This window comes from Mustela erminea, chromosome 1, assembly GCF_009829155.1.
Source record: "Mustela erminea isolate mMusErm1 chromosome 1, mMusErm1.Pri, whole genome shotgun sequence".
In the NCBI taxonomy this organism is placed as follows: Eukaryota; Metazoa; Chordata; class Mammalia; order Carnivora; family Mustelidae; genus Mustela; species Mustela erminea.
In genome coordinates, this window is record NC_045614.1 from 61,798,390 (window position 1) to 61,820,040 (window position 21,651).

General features: G+C 42.4%; 1 protein-coding gene across 1 annotated transcript; it reads right to left on the reverse strand.

Moving 5' to 3' along the window:
- Positions 1-12,504: 12,504 nt before the first annotated feature.
- CCR8 (C-C motif chemokine receptor 8) lies at positions 12,505-18,419 on the reverse strand. Its single transcript, XM_032347165.1, is given in 3 exon segments — positions 12,505-12,679; positions 12,682-13,696; positions 18,225-18,419. Coding segments are annotated over 2 exon segments (1,065 nt in total). The 5' UTR covers positions 13,667-13,696; positions 18,225-18,419; the 3' UTR covers positions 12,505-12,599.
- Between the last annotated feature and the right edge of the window lie 3,232 nt (positions 18,420-21,651).

The following is a 21,651-nucleotide window of genomic DNA, read 5'->3' on the forward strand; positions in this document are numbered from 1 at the left end:
CAAACCAATGAGTCCATTTTTCCCTTTGGAAGCCAGGAGGGGTCAAGAGGGGAGATACGAGGCACACGGTATGGCCACAGTCCCCTCCCTCCATCTTCAGAAACCTCTTTACAGCTAGTGGCTTCCAGAGTGGTGAATGTTATGATGGGCTCCATCATGTAACTAATACGAGTTCCTCTCCATTTGAACATCCCCTTGACCCCAAACACAGTCTGAAAGATCAGTCTTCAGAGTCTCCAAGAGCACACATTGCCCTCAGCAGTTGAGGAAGTCAACCTCTGTGCCTGGTCTCAAGGATAGGCACAGGGGTGCCTGGATGGCTCAGTGGGTTAAAGCCTCTGCCTTCAGCTCAGGTCATGATCCCAGGGTCCTGGGATAGAGCCCCATATCGGGTTCTCTGCTCAGCAGGGAGCCTGCATCCTCCTCTCTCTGCCTGCCTCTCTGCCTACTTGTGATCTCCGTCTGTCAAATAAAATCTTAAAAAAAAAAAAGGATAGGCACAACCAGCAGGAAAAAAATTCTAAAGGCTTTGCCAGAAGCTTCAGCAAATATGATGGTCCTGTCGCTGTTTCAAAGGCTTTGCAAGAGAGGGATACCTTTCTTCCTTTTGTGCCAGTGACTTTGCCTCCAGCCTTACCACTGAGCCGGGGATGACTGGACCGTGAGGGAGAGAAATGAGGTAGAACTATTCATGGGCTGGTCTCTGAGAAAGGGGTGGAAGACTCTGTGGTGTGTGTGTGTGTGGGGGGGGGGGTTGGGGGGATGCCCCTGCAGAGTGGGGGTCTTGGGATTCTACTACTCCAAGGGCCAAGATGTCAGGGTCAATGAAAGGAAGCAGCTGCGAAGCAAACCCAGGTCATGTGCCATTTTGTGTTCAATCATCACATAGAAGCCACATTATGACAAACCATTTTCCTATCTTCTACAACGACCAAGCTCTTCGAGTTTTCCTGCCATCTTCTGAGTGAGGAAAAATATACTACCTTTTGGCTAACAGTTTACAAACGTAAGCACATATTTTCTCCTAGCTCCTGACCAGCTTGAAATGCCCACAGTGGTGAGCAGGACCCACCTGCAGAAGTTCTCTACTACTAAGTAGCTCTACCCGCACATGGCAAGCTGTCTTCATCTGCAGCACAATGGCCCTATCAGTAAACTAGCATTCCTTGTGAGATGCTGAGTTTTATTTATCACCTTGACTAGGTGATAATCCCCAGCTATTTATTTTTTTTAAAGATTTTATTTATTTGTTAGAGAGAGAGAGAGAAAGCAGGGGGAGGGAAAGAGAGAGAGAAAGAAGCAGGCTTCCCGTTGAGAGGGGGATCATGACCTAATCCAAAGGCAGATGCTTAACCAGCCAAGCCACCCAGGTGCCCCAATCCCCAGTTATTCAATCAGCATAATCTAGGAGTTGCTGGGAAGGTATTTTGTAGATGTGATTAACATCTACAATCAGTACACTGTAAGTGAAGGAGATTATCTTCAATAATCTGAGTGAGCCTAACCTAATCTAGCTGGAAGGCTTTAAGAACAAAATTGAGGCTCTTCCCTGACAAAGAAGAAATTCTGCCTCAGGACTGCAGCTTTAGTTCTCAAAACTTTCTTTCTTTCTTAAGATTTTTTTTTTTAAAAATGTATTTATTTGACAGAGATCACAAGCAGGCAGGCAGAGAGAGAGAGAGGAGGAAGCAGGCTCCCCGCTGCAGGCTCCCCGCTGCAGGCTCCCCGCTGCAGGCTCCCCGCTGCAGGCTCCCTGCTGAGGGGGGAGCCCGATGCGGGACTCGATCCCAGGACCCTGAGATCATGACCTGAGCCGAAGGTAGAGGCTTTAACCCACTGAGCCACCCAGGCACCCCATACTTCTCCTCAAAAGTTTCTGACATGATGGCCTGCCCTGTGGATTTCGGGTTTGCCAGTCGTCACAAGTGCATAAGCCAATTACCTGAAATAAATCTATCTAAGATCTATTATATATTAATAATTATATAATAATATTTCATAATATATTAATACTATATAATTAACATAATATAATATATAAATATATGGTTTATTATATATTATACATAATATATAATTAATTTATGTTATCTATTATGTACTGTTATTACATATAATATACAATACATAATATATAATATATGCTATGGTATTAATAGATTATATATTACTATTAGTCTATGTATTAATAGATATTAATATACTTATATTAATATTTATACTATATTGTATAGCTATATTGATTGATATATTACTCTGATATTTATAAATATGTATATCTACACATATATATACATATTCTCTGGAGAGCTCTGACCAATGCACCTGTTTCCCCTCCTTGGGGGACAGAGCTTGTGTCGTCCCCATCCTGTTTGCCCTTGAGAGCCCACTGAGGCAGCAGCACTAGCATGCAGGGAAAGTGGCCATTGGGAGCAGGCAGTGATGCCTGCATCCAGTCTTGACTTTGTCACCTGCTATCTGGGCATTCACCTCAGTTTCTCCCAATTTCTCAAATTGGAAATAAAAGTACCTACCTCCGGGATTACAGTAAAGATCAAATGAAGTAATATGCATGTCAGTTTTAAGTAAGAGATGAATTCAGTGTAAGGAATTATCATTTCAGTAGGGGCCCAGTAATTTTTGTAGACTGACTTAGATATTACAAGCACACTGGTTGGCGTTTCCCTAAATCAGAGGTGGCCAAAAATAACCCATCAGCATCCTATGTAGATTACATTTACATTGAACAATAAACCATCTTCACGCTTTTTACCTTGTCCCTGGCTTAAAAAGGAACATCTAAGATTGGTCCATGAGAAAAGCAAAAATAGAATGTCCTCTTTGCCATCAGGATTGCTACATGAGCCCTTATTTTCTTTCATATACATGGAATAACTCCACAACAGCTCACACCTAACTTGGGCACAGGCAAGGAAATAGATCTCTCTCTCTCTCTCTCTCTCTCTTTTTAATTGAGAGAGTGCAAGGGAAAGTAAGGGCCGGGAGAAGGAGGGAGAGGGAGAGAATCGTAAGCAAGCTCTACATCCAGATGAACCTGAAGGGAGGCTTCATCTCACGACCCTGAGATCATGACCTGAGCTGAAGTCAAGAGTCCGCGGCTTAACCGACTGAGCCTTCCAGGCACCCCAGGGAAACAGACCTCTTGAAGGTGATGCTCACTCACGGTGCCTGTAAGGACTGCACTGGCACTGTCGTATGCCATCATGAAAAACATGGTGTCTGTCAGGGTGCCTAGTGCACCACTGCGGGTAATCCTGCAGGCCCAGCAGAGGGGAGAAACACACACCCAGGATTTCACTTGGCACAGCCAGGTGCTGGTGAGGCAGAATGCCAAAGGTCTCCTGTCACCCAGGACCAGACTTACCTCCCTCAGGGTGGAGCAGAAAAGGGAGAGAAAACACATGCCAGGGGAAGACAAGCAGCATTGTCTGAAGCAAGCGGCACCTGCTTAGAAGGGGATGAGCTCTTCAAAATGGCCAAAGAAGCCCTTCGCCCCACCACCAGCCTCACCCTCAAATTCTGCTGAATCTTGCTTTCCTTCCTGGGTTAGTTTCTGGAGGAAACAGAATGGTGCAGCGATAGAGACCCCACTCTGAATCCCACATTTCTGACCTATGTGACCTCAGTCACATAACCACTCGGGGCATCTGTGTCTTCATCTGTAAGATAGGAAAAAGAACTATCTCTTTCTAAGAATTTTTGTGAGCAATTTACATACCAAAGCTCCCTATACAGGGTCAGGCATGTACTCGCACTGAAAGGCAAAATTTTCTCCCTTATTGTGTTTAATATCCCCTCTGTCCACTGCCATTCAGGAAGTTGAGACTCAGTGAAGAAATCCCTAAAAATGAAGGGGCCCTATCCGGGGTGGGTCACTGAAGGGCCAGTGGGACGCCCTTCTCCAGGGAGCAGGCAGAATGAGGTTGGTGTCCCCCCATGTGACAGTAACCAAGAACCTGCTTACAGGAGCCACAGACTCACCAGCTAGCCTAGGGCCCCCTCCCTGCTCTTTGGCCAAGACAAAAGCCCATTAGAGCTGTCAGCTTAGCTGTTCCTCCAGCCTCACCCAGATTCCAGGAGGGGCCCACGCTAAAACAAGCAGACACACTTCTCTGAGTCCTTGTGGAAGATGACATACTCAAAGCCAAGAATCTCCATCGCTGTGATCTGGAGAAGGAGGTGGATGTCTTCTATCATCTGGACTAGAGAGAAGAGTCGGGTCAGAGAGGGAGCCTCAGGCTGGGGACTGGCCCCTCAGGAGGAACAGGTCTCCAAGGCAGAAAGGCTTTCCAAGCCCTACCCCTGAGGGAGGTCCTCAGGAAACCCCACTGCCCTAGCTTCCACCTCCATGGCCCCACACTCCCCTGAGGGAGAAGAGTGGCTTCTGGGGAGAAGACGTTAGCACTGTGAGGAGTGGACTACCCGTGGATTCTGGATGCCACAGTTTCTATCAACTGAATATCAAATACTAATCTGAAATGCACTGATTTTTGGCAGGCGAAAATCCTGCCTGTAAAGTAAGCAAATATGTCCTCTCCCCTCATTACCAAGGTCTGAAATTTAGGTAAGATTTCTCTGTACAGTATCATCTCCAGGACACGGGGAGGATTTAGATGACTTAGAGTTCAAGTGTGAAGCCTCCGATACATACAGTCCAAACGCTCTTGAACACCTGCACTGTTGCTGCGAATCTCAAAACAGAAATTCTGACAGGTTAGTCACATAAAATCAGAAGCCTTCCAACTGCCTCTTCCTGTCCCTTCAGGTTTTGCATGGGGGCTCCTTCACCCTACAGGATCGCAGCTCAAACTGACCACTAGAGGGAGCAAGAGCCCTGTTCCCAGCAGGTTGTGGCTCCTGGCCTCCTGGACAGCAGGATACCTGACTAATGGTGTTATTCTCATTTTACAGACTTGAAAACTGATGCTCAGTGCAGTCAAGGAACAAATAGCAGGAAGTACAGTGTACTAATGGGAAGAAATTATGGAGACCGAATTCAAATGCTGCTCTACCAGCTACTTGCTGGCAAAAGAGAACCCAACAGGAAACAGTGAAGATTGGGATCATTACTTGTTGTAATTTCCTATAAATGAGAATCTATATTTCTTTCCATCTGTGTAGGTAAGAAAGGGCATATACAGGAAACTGAGTAAGCCAATAAACAAGCCAGAAAAAAAGTAGGAACTGTCCAAGAACAGGAAGGACTAATTGGCACTGGCAAATACGAATAATAACCAGTTAGAAGGAACAAGAAGGGGTTGCCGTGTGATGGGATTATCCAGAATTACTGGGAGGAGAGCTGGCCACCTATGTCTTGGTCCTCTCCTGGGTGAGCCTCCTGTTGTAAAAGCATGGGTGTAAGGAGGCATGATAAGCCCGATGGCCAACCAAGGTGAACCACCTCAGGGAAGTGGCAGGGAAAAGACTGTGTCTTGGAATTGTGACCACTGGGTCACTGAGGCTTACCAGACTACAAGTCCTCATGTGCAAGTGGGAATCCTTCCAACATGCAAATCTGACCATTTTGTTCTTCTATGAATACTTCTGGATAAGGCCAGAAATCTTTAACATGGCAGCTCAGGCTCCAAGCTTTCTCTCTGACCTGCTCTTTGTCCTCCCTTCCCTACCTCTCAACACTTCTGCTTTGGGAGTTCTGGGAACCTAACATGCTCGCTCTCACCTCTGGACATTGATACTTGCTCTGCCTGGGGAAAACAGACCTATGTATTAAATACATACATGAATTAATGAGTCAAATCAGAACGGTATCAGGCATAGCCTGTGTTGGGGTCTGTTATCAAAGGAATGAGACGGAGACAAATTAAAAGTTACATAAAGCCTTATTCTATGCCAAGCATTAGAAGCTAGACTGACCGGCCAGGGGAACGAGACTGAGACCAAGTGAAAGTTATGTAGAGACTTTTTTTTTTTTTTTTAAGACTTTATTTATTTATTTGACAGAGAGAGATCACAAGTAGGCAGAGAGGCAGGCAGAGAGAGAGAGGAGGAAGCAGGCTCCCTGCTGAGCAGAGAGCCCGATGCGGGACTCGATCCCAGGACCCTGAGATCAAGACCTGAGCCGAAGGCTGCGGCTTAATCCACTGAGCCACCCAGGCACCCTGTAGAGCTTTATTCTATGCCAAGCATTAGAAGTCAGACTGACAGGCCAGGGCTGCCTCCGAAGAGAGGAACCCCCTCCCGAACTCACAGGCTGGTTTTATAGGGCATAACTGCAGACCCAAGGTACGTGGCTTCTATTGTTAAGGCGTTTACTCCCAGAATCGATACCCGGAACCATACCAGGAACTACGGGGGCCTTTATTCCCGGAATGAAGTCCGTGGATGTAAACAACAATATGGCTATCTAGGCAATATGGAGTTGCTCTGGCTAAGCAGGCCCTAATAGTTAAACAGGTTTTAACATTAAATCGGCCCTAACAGTCTGCCACCTCTTTTGGGCTTTTCAGGTTCCCAGCAGCCTCTTCCAGTCTAGTGTAAGGATTATTCCCCATCCCAGGGCTGCCTGGAGCCCCACAATGGTGGAGTTTATAAAGAACTCATGGAGAAGACTGTGGATGGGTCATAGATACGACTTTCAGGTTGTTGGTGCTCTGTGCAGTTTCTTAAAGAGGCAGACCTTGCTAGAATTGCTAAAGCTGACCCTGGTAAGTTTGAACCCCTGTATCAGGAATGCATAACCTGAGCTGGAGGGGGGTTCTGAGTAATGCAGAACTTTTGGCAAAACTTTGCTTATTGTGGGCATTTTCCCTCAAAGATGCTCTGTGCCCCCAGAGAATCTCTCTGGTGTGGCTTGGCCTTAGCCTGAGAGCCAGTTAGAAGTCCTGCATACCTACCTCACCCTAGTTCTTAGCCCTATCTTGGTTCCAGGTGCCTATTCCTTTATTCATCAACAACTATTAGTTAAGCACGTATCACAACTTACTGGCATCAGTGTAAGAAATCACTCCAAGAAAAGACGATCTACAAAGAAAGGAGATGACAGTATAAAGAAAGTTCTGTGAAGACACAGATTATCAGGAAATTGCTACAGGGTTACATTTCAATGAGAATTTCAGTGTCTGGACATTCAGAATGAGGAGTTTGTCTTTCATTATTAGTGATCCAACATAATAATGGAGCCCATGGGATATTCAGAATAGAGTAAATTTGTGTCTAAAGCAGGAGAAAGAAGCAAACTTCTCGTGGTTTTCAAGATTTACACTTTGTGGAGGAGTAGTGTGTGAATGTCCTAAACACATATTTAAATATTTTAAAATAAAGTTGTTGGGATGCTTTCCTAAAATGAGTAGGCTATATGGTCAATATAATGTGTGTCAGTTTTGCAGAATGTATCATCTGTTGTTGAAATTATGTTGTTAATTTGGAAAAGAAAAGAAAAAAAAATTGTCCTGAAGTCAGAAATCATCCTTTTGCATACTATATAATGGGATCCGACAGAATATTCTATCTAAAGGTGATTTTTAGGTTTTATACATATTATGTTTCTTCTATCTCTCTAATAAATATATCTTTTTTTTAAAAAGATAAAGATAAAAGCAGAAATCAGTGTAAAGGCAGAAACAAAAAATTAACAAATCCGAAAGCGTGTTTTTTTTTAAAAGATTAATAAAATTGATAAACCTCATAAGACTGATCAGGAACAAAAGAGAAAATACAAAGCACCAATGACTTGGTGTGAATTATGAATGAAATTATGCTGAGTGAAATAAGTCAAGCAGAGAGAGTCAATTTCATATGGTTTCACTTATTTGTGGAGCATAACAAATAACATGGAGGACATGGGGAGATAGAGAGGAGAAGGGAGTTGAGGGAAATTGGAAGGGGAGATAAACCATGAGAGACTATGGACTATGAAAAACAATCTGAGGGTTTTGAGGGGGGGGTGGGAGGTTGGGGGAGCCAGGTGGTGGGTATTATGGAGGGCACGGATTGCATGGAGCACTGGGTGTGGTGCAAAACAATGAATTCTGTTACGCTGAAAAGAAATTTTTAAAAAAATGAATGACAGAAATTTTAAAAAGAATGAAAAAGGACATTACTTCATATTTTCATAAAAATAATATAAGAAGATATTAGAAGGAAACTTTTGCTAACTTGACAACTTAAACTGGGAAAATTCCTTTAAAATCACAACTTTCTGGGGCACCTGGGTGGCTCAGTGGGTTAAAGCCTCTGCCTTTGGCTCAGGTCATGATCCCAGAGTCCAGGGATCGAGCCCCACATCAGGCTCTCTGCTCAGCAGAAGTTTGCTTCTCCTCTCTCTCTGCCTAAAAAAATATTTTTTAAAAAATAAATAAATAAAAAATCACAACTTTCCAAAACTGAGACAAGCAAAGACCGAAAGTCTGAATAATCTTTATCTGCCAAAGGAACTGAATGCATAATTGGAAATCTTGCTATGGAGAAATCCCAGATGACTTCACTAATGGATTTTACTACTATGGCTTCTCGGCCTTTTGGCTAAGATCAAGTGTACTAATGGATTTTACTAAACCTTTAGGGGGGAAGTAACACGCAATATTTTGCACAAAGTCAGAGTAGTGGCAAAAGGAATACTTTCAAACACATTCTTGGAGATCACATCTGACCAGGACATTTTTAAAAATTAAAGTATAATTAACATATAATAGTTTCAGGTATATAATATAGTGGTTCAACAATTTTGTACATTTCTCAGTGTTCATCTCAGTGCCCATACACAGTAAGTCACCAGACAATACTGACTGTATTTCCTATGCTGTGCTTTTCATCTCCAGGACTGGTTTATTTTATTATTTTAACACTGAAAATTTGTACCTCTTAATTCTCTATTTCATACATCCCCCCCTCCACTTCCCCTCTGTCAACCACTAGTTCATTTTCTGTATTTAAGAGTCTGGATTTCTCTCTTTCTCTCCTCTCTCTCTCTCTCTTTTTGGTTCATTTGTTCTCTTTCTTAAATTCCATATACAAGGGGCACCTGGGTGGCTCAGTTAACTGCCTTTGGCTCAGGTTATGATCCCAGAGTCCCAGGATCGAATCCCGCATCAGGCTCCCAGCTCCATGGAAGTCTGCTTCTCCCTCTGACCTTCCCTCTCGTGCTCTCTCTCTCAAATAAATGAATAAAAACTTTATTTATTCATTTATTCGTTATTTTAAAAAAATCCATATACAAGTGAAATCACATGGTATCTGTTTTTCTATCTATGACTTATTTCACTTAGCATAGTACATCTAGGTCCTCCATGTTGTTGCAGATCTGACCAGGACATTTTATTTTTTAAAAAAAATTTTTCCTTTTTACTTAAACTCAATTAATTAACATTTTAAAAAAAGATTTTACTTATTTATTTATCAGAGAGAGAGAACACAAGTAAGGGCAGCAGAGGGAGAAGCGGGCTCCCTCCTGAGCAAGAAGGCTGATGTGGGACTCAATCCTAGGACTCTGGGATCATGACGTGAGCTGAAGGCAGACCCTTAACTGACTGAACCATCCAGGCATCCCCAATTAATTAACATTTAATGTATTATTAGTTTCAGAGGTAGAAGTCAGTGATTCATCAGTCTTATATAACACCCAGCACTCATTACATAATGTGTCCTCCTTAATGTCCATCACCCAGTGACCCCAGCCCCTCACCTTCCTCCCCTCCAGCAACCCTCCGTTTCCTATGATTAAGAGTCTCTTACGGTTTTTCTCCCTCTGAATTCATCTTATTTTATTTTTTCCTCTCTTCCTTATGATCTTTTGTTGTTGTTTTGTTTTGTTTTGTTTTAAGATTTCATTTATTTATTTGACAGAGAGAGATGACAAGCAGGCAGAGAGGCAGGCACAGAGAGAGGAGGAAGCAGGCTCCCCGCTGAGCAGAGAGCCCGATGTGGGGCTCGATCTCAGGACCCTGAGATCATGACCTGAGCCAAAGGCAGCGGCCCAATCCACTGAGCCATCCAGGCGCCCCGATATTTTGTTTTGTTTCTAAAATTTCATGTATGAGTGAGATCATATGATAATTGTCTTTCTCTGATTGACTTATCTCACTTAGCATAATATTTTCTAGTTCCATCCAGGTCATTGCAAATGGCCAGATTTCATTTTTGTATTTTTGGTTTTTTTAACTGCTGAGTATATGTGTGTATATATATATATATATATATATATATATATATATATATATCACATCTTCTTTATCCGTTCATCTATCAATGGACATCTGGGCTCTTTCCATAGTTTGGCTATTGTGGACACTGCTGCTATAAACATTCAGCTGCATGTGTCCCTTTGGATCACTACATTTGTATCTTTAGGGTAAATACCTAGTAGTGCGATTGATGGGTTGTAAAGTAGCTCTGTTTTCAACTTTTTGAGGAACCTCCACACTGTTTTCCAGAATGGCTGTACCAGCTTGCATTCCCACCAACAGTGTAAGAGTGTTCCCCTTTCTCTGCAACCTTACCAACATCTGTCGTTTCCTGACTTGTTCATTTTAGTCACTCTGACTGATGTGAGGTGGTATCTCATTGTGGTTTGGATTTGTATTTCCCAGATGCCAAGTGATATTGAACATTTTTGCATGTGTCTATTGGCTATTTGTATGTCTTCTTTGGAGAATTGTCTGTTCATGTCTTCTGCCCATTTCTTGACTAGGTTAGCTCTTCTTTGGGTGTTGAGTTTGATAAGTTTCTTACAGATTTTGGATACTAGCCCTTTATCTGATAAGACAATTGTGATATCTTCTCCTATTCTGTTGGTTGTCTTTTTTTCGCCCCTGACTGTTTCCTTTGCTGTGCAAAAGCTTTTTATCTTGATGAAGTCCCAATAATTCATTTTTGCCTTTGTTTCCCTTGCCTTTGGAGATAGATGGGTCTAGCAAGAAGTTGCTGCTGCCGAGTCACAGAGGTTGCTGCCTGTGTTCTCTTCTAGGATAGATTCCTGCCTTACATTGAGGTATTTCATTCATTTTGAGTCTATTTTTGTGTGTGGTGTAAGGAAATGGTCCAGTTTCATTCTTCTGCATGTGGCTGTCCAATTTTCCCAACACCATTTGTTGAAGAGACAGTCTTTTTTCCATTAGATATTCTTTCCTGTTTTGCCACACATTAGTTGACCATAGAGTTGGAAGTCCATTTCTGGGCTCTCTATTCTGTTCCATTGATCTATGTGTCTGTTTTTGTGCCAGTACCATGCTGTCTTGATGAATACAGCTTTGTAATGGAGCTTAAAGTCCAGAACTGTGATACCACCAGTTTCATCTTTCTTTTTTCTACATTCCTTTGGTTATTCAGAGTATTTTCTGGTTACATATGGATTTTAGAATTATTTATTTAGTTGATGGTATTTTGATAGGGATTGCATTGGATGTATAGATTGCTCTAGGTAGCATAGACATTTTAACAATATTTGTTCTTCCAGTCCATGAGCATGGAATGTTTCTCCATCTCTTTGTGTCTTCCTCAATTTCTTTTGTAAGTGTTCTATAGTTTTTACAGTACAAATCCTTTATGTCTTTGGTTAGGTTTATTCCTAGGTCTCTAATGGTTTTTGGTGCAGCTGTAAATGAGATCTACTCCTTAATTTCTCTTTCTTCTGTCTCATTGTTAGTATATAGAAATGCAACTAATTTCTGGGCATTGATTTTATATGCTGCCAAATTGCTGAATCCCTGTATGAGTTCTAGTAATTTTGGGGTGGAGTCTGTTGGATTTTCCATATAGAGTATCCATGTCAACTGCAGAGAATGAGAGCTTGACTTCTTTGCCAATTTTGGATGTCTTTTTTTTTTTTTTAAGATTTTACTTATTTATTTGAGACAGAGGCAGTGAGAGAGAGCATGAGCGAGGAGAAGGTCAGAGGGAGAAGCAGACTCCCCGTGGAGCTGGGAGCCTGATGCGGGACTCGATCCCCGGACTCCAGGATCATGACCTGAGCCAAAGGCAGTCGTCCAACCAACTGAGCCACCCAGGCATCCTTGGATGCCTTTTATTTCTCTTTGTTATCTGATTGCTGAGGCTAGGACTTCTAGTACTACGTTGAACAGCAGTGGTGATAGTGGATACCCTGCCATGTTTGACCATCTTTTAAAAGGAAAATTACAGGGTAATATTTCTCATGAACACAGATATGAATTTTCTAAGAATCCAATTATTTATTAAAATGATCATGAACAAGGGGTCATTTTTTCCAGGGAAAATACAAGTTGATTTAAAATAAGAAAATCAGACGATGTAGTTCACCAAATTAACAGAATGATAGAGGAAAGAAAGCTATATGATCACCTTAATAGATGTGAAAAAGCATTTGATAAAATTTAAATTGAGATATGATAAAGGTACTACAAAACTAAGAAACAAATCCCAAATCTAACGTTATACTAAATAGTGAGATATATAGACTATTTCCAGAAAATAGTAACAAAATCTTTGAGAGCTGAGAAAGTTAATTTGCAATAACAGGAATTCATTAACCATCATGAAATATGCCTTGTGTCTGTAACAACATTTCTAAGAGTATTCCTTCAAGTAGCCTCAGACTCCAGTGTAAATCATTTTTGTCTCCTAAAAGAAACCCCCCCCCGCCCCCGTCACAAAATGTAGTCTGTGCTGGAGGAGCGGGAGGGGTGCTGACAGGAGGAGGGAGGTCTTTCCCAGCCCTCCCTAGGTATTGTCTTCCTACAAAGAGGAGGCCATAATTGGAAATCTTCTGGAATATTTCTGAGAGGTTTTTCTTGAATTTCTCACCCATGAAAGCATAGATCACAGGGTTCACACAGCAGTGAGTGAAGGAAATGGTTTCTGTGACATGAGTGGCATAAATCAGTCGCTGGCTCAGGACACATCCATCCAAGATGTTCATGTTGAGCAGAGAAGTGAGGAAGAGGACCACATTGAAAGGGACCCAGAAGAGTAAAGATGCGATCACCACAATGAGCACCAATTTGATGGCCTTGGTCTTGTTGTGATTTTGGCAGCTCTTCAGCTGGTGCAGAATGCTAATGTAGCAGAACATAAGGATGGTGAATGGGATCAACAGACCTAAGATATTCATTTCAAAGTGGATGAAGATCTTCCACTTCAGAGTCTGTTGATTGTAAGATGAATAACACTGTAGAATGCCATCTTCAGAGGCCACTTGATACACCACTAGTAATGGGCTGGTGGCCATAATAGCAATCAGCCACACAGCCAGACTCAGGGCTGTGCCCATCCTGGCTGTCCTCACTTTCATGGCATAGACCGCATGGACAATTGCCAGGTACCTGTCCACACTCATGAGGGTTATAAAAAACATGCTGCTGAAGAAGCCAATGTAATAAAAACCAGAGACCACCTTGCACATTACAGTTCCAAACACCCACTGGTCCAGCTGATAGTGGGTCTGGAAGGGGAAGGAGAAGACAAAAAGCAAGTCAGAAAGGACCAGGTTCAAGAGGTATACGTCGGTGATGCTCCTCAGCTTCTTGCAGGCTACAAGGACAAGGATGACCAGGATGTTTCCCAGAAGACCAAATACAAACAAGACACAGTAAAAGACAGCAAGAAGCAACTTGCTGTCTCTTTGGATAAGTTCCCCATCACAGGGGCTTGACATGGTATCAGGATAGTAGTAGTCGGTTACCGTCGTCACATTGGGCTCCAGCGTATAATCCATCAAAGCAGGAGGACCAGGTCAGAGAGACACCTAAGAGAGATTCATTCCTTAAAAATATTTTTATTTAAAAATATAGATTGAATTCTAACTGCCTTCCCCATTCATATGCTGAAGCTCTAAATCCCTGTAATAGGCTGAACACTTGTGTTCTTCCAAAATTCATTTTAAATGAATTTACCCCACCTTGTGATGGTATTAAGCAGTGGGTTCTTTGGGAAGTAATTGGGTTAAATGAGGTCACAGGAGGGTAGAGCCCTCATAAATACAATGAGTGTCGTATAAGAATCACAAGAGAGCTTGCTTCTTCTCTCTGCTCACAGCCATGTGAGGTTATAAGGAGAAGTCGGCTCTCTGCAACCTGGAACAGGGTTCTCACCAGAGCCTGCTGGCACCCTGATTTTGGACCTCCCAGACTCTAGAATAGTGAGAATTAAATTCCAGTTGTTTATAAACCATCCAGTCTCTGTTATTCTGTTATAGCAGCCCAAACTGACCAAGACACCACCTATGTCACCATATTTGGAGATGAGCCAGTAAAGAGGTAAGTATAGTTAAATATATCATAAGGGTGGGGTTCCAATCCTTAGGCCTGGTGTCCTTTTAAGAAGAAGAGTCACCCAAGCTTGCAAGCTCGCTCTCTCTCTCTCTCTCTCTTTCTCTCTCTGCATGTACAGGGAAAAGACCAAGGAGGACACAGCAAGAAGATGGATGGCTGCAAGCCAGGAAGAGAGGTCTCACCACCGGCCCTGTTGGCACCCTGATCTTGGACCTCTAGCTTCCAGGACCGTGACAAAATTAATTTCTTTTTTCTGGCTTTTCCTTATGGCAGCCTGATACTGATGAGTGGATGCCGTTACAGCAAATACCTAAGTGGCTTTGGAAATGGGAATGGGTGGAGAATCCTTTCCACACGCTAGAAAAACCCGAGGTTGCCTTGAAGACACTGTTGGTGGCGATCTGGACGGTGAACGTGATTATGCTGAGGGTTTGGGACGAAGAGAGGGCTGGAAAGAGAGCTTCCGTGGTCTGGGAGAATACAGGTATCATCGTGGACCGAACGGAAGCGGAAATACTGATGTTAAAGGCGAGGTCTCCGGCAGAAATGAGGAACATGTTATGAGAAGTGGAGGAATTAGATTCCTGCTCTAAGCGGCAGAGAACTTGGCTGAATTGTTCCTAGCGTTTTGCGGAAGATTGGACATTTGGCTGGGGTATTTCTAAGCCAAGTGTTAAGAGGCTTCCCTGCGCCAATAACTGTAAAGTGCTAGAGGAGAGAGGTAAGTTGAAGGAGTTACACAAAGAGGAATCAGAACACGAAGATTGGGAAGCCTGTCCGAATCACAGAAATGAGGAAGCGTTTCTGGAGAGTACGCCCAAGATGTGGCCAGACCCGAGCGGGCGGAAGGCAGAGGCTTTAACCCACTGAGCCACCCAGGCGCCCCACCCACGGAGCCGTTTCAACAGAAGCTAGGGACAGAGACGCTGCCGGTTTGGCCTGAAGCTGCAGAGACAGGACAAAATAAACCGACGCGTTTGAACTTCTAGGATTCTATAAGATGGGACAATAGAGCTATTTGCCTGCGAGTACGTCTTATCCTTCAAGAAAACGAAGGAATGACAGAATACATTACAGAAGGCACTCTCCGCACAGGTGCAATGGGCAAGCCTGTTCCCTCTCCTACCCGCAGGAGGCTCAGCCGCTCCGGGCCGTGCGGGCGGGGCTCCCGCCTGCGGCTCTAAGGTGATGCTGCCACCTAGTGGGCCCAGAGGGCAGAGCACCTGGGCAAAAAAGATTATCCTTGACAACCTAATTGAATTTGCCCTGTTAGCTTTGAGGCTTGCCTGGGACCCACGACCCCTCTGTTCTTTCTCGTTTGTTCCCTGCGGAATGGGAATGTCTGTCCTATGCCTGTCCCACCGCTGTATTTTCGAATGCATAATTTGTCTGGTTTCACAGGCTTACAGCTGGAGAGGAGTTCAGCCTCAGGATGAATCATATCTCAGATCTCACTAATACCCAGATAAGATTTTGGATCTAGAATTGGTGCTGGAATGGGTTAAGATTTTGGGAGCTGTTGAAATGGAGTGCATGCATATACGTTATACTTTGAAGACATGAATTTTGGGAAGCCACATGTCAGGATGTTAGGTCAGGATGTTAAAGACTGAATTGTGTGCCCATAGATTGAAGCTCTAATTCTTACTGTGATGATATTTGGAGATAGGGCTTCAGGAGATAATTGAGGATAAATGATGTTGTAAGGGAACAGGTTTTGGTCTGATTGGACTGGTGTTCTTTTGAGAAGAGGAAGACATACCAAAGACCGACCTCTCTCTTAATACATGCCCAGAGAGAGAGAGTCATAGGGGTACAAATTGAGAAAGTGACTGTCTGCAAGCCAGGAAGGAGCACTTATCAGGAACCCAATACGTCAGCACCTTGACCTTAGACTTCTAGCCTCCAGAACTGTGAGAAAGTACATTTCTGCCATTTGAGCCACCAGGCATATGGTATATTGTTACAACAGTGGAAACAGATCAAGGAGTCCAGGGTAGGGGGAGGAACATATATGGGAACTGTCTGTAATTTCCATAGAAATTTCCGGTAAACCTAAAGCTTCTTTAAACAGTGAGGTCTATTAACATGTTTTAAAAACTGAAAACTGAGGTGCCTCCCTAGCGTAGTAGGCAGCGCGTCAGTCTCATAAAAATTGAAAACTGCCCCAGCTCACCAATTCGGGGGGACTGGGTGGAACAAGAAAAGCCAAAATTTTTGAAGACAATTGAAATAACTATAGTTCTGCCACCCAGAATTAGCAGTTGCTAACATATTGTCAGATTTGCTTTTGGTTCTTTTTTCTTTCTTCCCCTGTCTTCCTGCCTTTCTAATGCAATACAGATGAAGCCAAGGTTCTCTTTAACTACCCAACTGATCCCCAGGCCCCAGAAGCAACTACTGAAACCAGTTGGATATGGTTCATTCCAGTTTCCCCCTGTACTTTTACATACTTAACTGTACTCTTAAATAATTTTTAATATTGTTTTGTGCTCACTTTTGACCCACACAAATGGTTGTCACGTCTCTCTTTTTGTATCTTGCTTTTCTTCTCCCCACACTATTGTTTTAAAAATACAGCCATGCTCTTCTAAAGAGTTCAGATTATTCTTTTCACTGCTTTTATAAGCACCATAAATAATTACTTTAAAAATGCAATAGAAATAAAGGATCCCAATCATCCTAGCAACAAAAACTGCTAAGATTTCTAAGGACAAACGTGATAGAAACTGCGGTTCTGTTATGTGAAATATTATAAAACTTTGTTGAAGGTCATCAATGAGGACACGATTAAAAAGGAAACATATGCTCTATTTATTTGAAGGAAGACACAACAATTACAACATGATAATTCTCAGATTGATACTTACATTCAAGACACTTCCAATTTGGGCACTATTTTTCCAATGTGTTTGGTTGCTGAACGTTCAGACGCCCTAGTCCACTAGGCCATCTTTCTTTGTATAATTGGAAATGCCTAGCAAGTTAGCCATTTTTAAAGTTATTAATTTTATTTAAGTTTGTACCCAAAATGGGTTTAAAAACATAGTTTCTGAAGTATGGACGTGGGTCTTTTTTTTTTTTTTTTTTGTGGCTAGAATCTCTCAAAATAATAGTCTCTCCTCCTACATCTTCCTTCCTACTTGTCTGACAGTTGTTTAAAAAAATAATTTTCAGTTTGCCTTCCTTCTGTTCTGCTCTCCTCATATCCTAGAATAAGGGGTGGTCCTCAACTCATTCGTTCCCCAGATCCTTCCTGCTGACCCCTAACCCATTCTTCCTTCATGCTCTCTCATCAGTAAAGTCTAGGTGAAGTATTAAGGATGTCCATCATTTATTACAGCAGACAAGGTGTTTTAGATGCATTCTTTCATTCATTTCTCTTGAATCCCTGGGAAGCAGGTCCTCCTACTTCCTTTCTGTTTCTGGAATTAGGGTTGAATCTGAATCCCAGAGACTGTAAGTCCATTGACTAAAGTTACAGAGAGGGAGGCTGTAGAGCCAGGACTTGAAACTACTTCTGCTCTGAACCCTTTTTCCTCTTCCATATTTAGCTGCTTTTGTGGGGAGAGCAAAAGCAAACCAATCTTTTAGAAGTTGAGCCACCTGACTTTCAAGTTCTCGACTACCTTGTAGCTGTGTAACGGTTTGTCTGATAGAAGCCTTGTAACCAGCCTAAGGACAGACTCCTCTCAGATGCCTGATGATAAGAGGTATTTTCTTAACAAACTTTGCACTCTTGTAGGAGCTTTCACTCCCTCCTAGCGTCCTGCAGAGAAAATGGCATGGCTTGCTTTCCTCAGTCAGATCCAGGACTGGCCACTAAGATATCTGCAGGTTTGTGCACTCAGGACAAGCAAAGATTAAAAAATATCTATATATATTCACCTCTTCTACCAGGCTTCTGAAATATTTGCCTTCCCTTTGCTTTTTTCCCAAGGACGTAAAAGTGTTCCTGCTTACTTCTATCCTTCTTCCCCAAGGATGCTAATGAATACATACCTTAATTAGAGCCTTTGTTCTGGAGATTTCAGTGTTGTTAATTCTTCTCAGAATCTGCCCTCTGTGTCTGCAGCCCAGTGAGCAAGAGCTCCTCTCTCGAGGGTGGTATCTTATCTGTTTGTGGTGAGTGGCAGAATAGGGGTGGATCTACCATCCCACTGTTATTTAAAAAGTTTAAAAAAATTGTTCTCACCCAAGAACACACACAGATGGCAAGTGAGCATATGAAAATATGCTCGCCACCTTATCATTATCATTAGGGAATCTTAAATTAAAACAACAGAGAAATACCACTGCCTGATTATTAGAATGGCTAAAGTCCAAAACACGGACAACACCAAATGCTAAAGAGGATGCAGAGCAGGAGGAACTCTCATTTATTGCTGGTGGGAATGCAAAATTGTACCGCTACTTTGGAAGACAATCGGCAACTTTCTTTTGGACAGATTGGTAATTTTTTTTAAAGGCTTCTTTTTTCCTAAAGATTTTAGTTATTTGACAGACAGAGATCACAAGTAGGCAGAGAAGCAGGCAGAGAGAGAGGAGGAAGCAGACTTCCTGATGAGCAGAGAGCCTGATGCGGGGCTCGATTCCAGGACCCTGGGATCATGACCCGAGCCTAAGGCAGAGGCTTAACCCACTGAGCCACCTAGGTGCCCTAAAGATTGGTAATTTTTTTTATAAAGTTGTAATAGATTTACCATATAATCCAGTAATCATGCTCCTGGGTATTTACTCAAATGAGTTGAAAACATATACACACAAAACCCTAGCATGAATATTTATAACAGCTTTATTCATAATTGCCGCAAATTGGAAGCAGGCAATATAACCTTCAGTCGAGGAATGGATAAATGAGTTGTGGTAATGTACACAATGGAATATTATTCAGTGATTTGAAAAGAGAGCTATCAAGGGTGCCTGGGTGGCTCAGTGGGTTAAGCCGCTGCCTTCGGCTCAGGTCATGATCCCAGGGTCCTGGGCATGGAGCTCTCTGCTCAGCAGGGAGCCTGCTTCCCTTCCTCTCTCCCTGCCTGATTCTCTGCCTACTTGTGATCTCTGTCTGTCAAATAAATAAATAAATGAATCTTTAAAAAAAAAAAAAAAAAAAAGAGCTATCAAGCCCCCCCCCCCCCCCAGGACACTTTATGTCTGTATTGCTAAGTGAAAGAAGCCCATCTGAAGAGGCTACATCTTATCTGATTCCAGCTATATAATATTCTGGAACAGGCAAAACTATAGAGACAGTAAAAAGAGGTAAGTGGTTTCCAGGGGTTCAGGGGGAGGGGAATGAGAAGGTGGAATACAGGACATTTTTAGGGTGGTGAAACTATTTTTTTTTTTTTTTTTGGTGAAACTGTTTTGTATGAAATGTAGTGGGGGACACACATCATTATTGCATTTGTTAAAAACCAGAGAACGTACAACACAGAATGAACCCTAATATAAACTATGGGCTTCAATTAATGATAATCTATCAATTTTAACTCATTGATTATAACAAATGTACCTCCCTAATGCAAAATGTTAATAACAGGAGAAACTGTGTAGGAGGGGGAATTGGTATTATGGACTGAATTGTCTCCCCACCAAATTCATATGCTGAAGCCCTTGACACCCAGTGTGATGGTGTTTGCCTTTAGAGATGTAATTGAAATCCAATCAGGTCGTAAGGATGGGGCCTGGATCTGATAGGATTGGTGTTCCTTTAAGAAGAGGAAGAGATGGGTTGCCTGGGTGGCTCAGTCAGTTAAGCGTCTGCCTTTGGCTCAGGTTATGATATCGGGGTCCTGGGATGGAGCCCCACATTGTGCTTCCTTCTCAACAGGGAGTCTGCTTTTCCTTCTCCCTCTGCCGTTCCCCTATCCTTGCTTATGCTCTCTTTTTGTTAAATAAATAAATTAAATGTTAAAATTTTTTTTTTAAAAAAGGAAGAGATACCAGAACCCTCTGACTGCATTCGTACAGAGAAAAGACCATGTGGAGGACACAGCAAGAAGGTGGCCATCTATAAGCCAGGAAAAGACTCTTACCAGGAAACCAATTTGTCAACACCTTGAGCTTGAACGTCTACCTTCTAGAACTGTGAGCAAATACATTTCTATCATCTAAGCCACCCAGCTTGTGTTGTTGTTTTTTTTAATGGTGGCTTAAACAGACAAATACAGGGTGTATAAGGGACGTTCTGTATTTTCTACCTAAACTGTCTGCATATCTAGAACTTCCCTAAGAAATAAAGTCTATTAAATTTTTTAACTGAAAACTATATTGAAATAAGATGACCATTTTATCATTATATTGTAGTTGTATAATTTCTACCTGCACTGGCTCTCCTTCATGACATATGGCATGCCCAAGTGTGGTGGGTATGTGTGTGTATATACATATATATTTGAATTATAGTGGTAGCAGTGATCATTTCTGTAAGTGATTTCTTTACTTACATGCTGTACATTGAAAATACCATCATTATGAAATGTTCCCCTTTTCATCCTATGGTGAGGAGAGTAATAATATAATGGCCATGTTGCTTATGTCTGTCAACATCTTTTCTTTAGATGAATCTTTAGATAAAGGGACATCCATCTAGCTCCCATTCCATGCATTACCCATTGGGCTGCCAATCACTCACACACACACACACACACACACACACTCACATACATATGCACACACGCACGCACACCATTAAAAGAAAGGAAACCTCCTTGACTCTTGTCTGGTCAAGGAGAATGTTTCATTTTCTCAGCCATGGTCATGACTGATTTAAAGAATCTCACATCTTGTGCCCCCACGTGGCAGAAAACTATTTGAAGGATGAAACCAAGCAGGGAAAATTATGGCCAAGAAATGAGAAAATATATAATTCTGATGAAATTGTTTGTGTTCTTGGAATGACAGTTGTGTGATTCATTAGTGTCCACCGCCGCCCCCTCCAGCTTCACCCTTTTAGGCATCAGCTAATTTCAGTTGGGTTGCTGGCACAACTATAAGGGTAGAGACTGATTTGATAGCTCCCAGTTATCGGGTGTCTTTTTATGCCAGTTCCTTTGTATACTTCATCCTCAATTAGTCTCATGAAGATTATGCATGAGAGTTATTATCACTTTTGTTTGAGAAACTGAAGCTCAGAGAAGGGAGGTGATGTGACAGTGGTCGCCCAAGTAGTTAACCGGAGGCTAGACTTCAAATGCAGGCCCAAGAGATTACACAGTCCAAACTTTTAACTTCATTATCTTAAAATTGGCAAATATTAGAGCCCTTGCGTTCTAGTGTGTGTTGGGTCAAAACCAAGCCTTAATAATTCTGAAGGTTAACTCTTCCAAAAAGAAAGATTTTGGAGGCTCACCTTAAATGAATTACCCAGGGCCCAAGGGAGTGAACAGGTCCCCAGATGTTGGGAGGGAGTTATAAAAGTTCCAGAAAC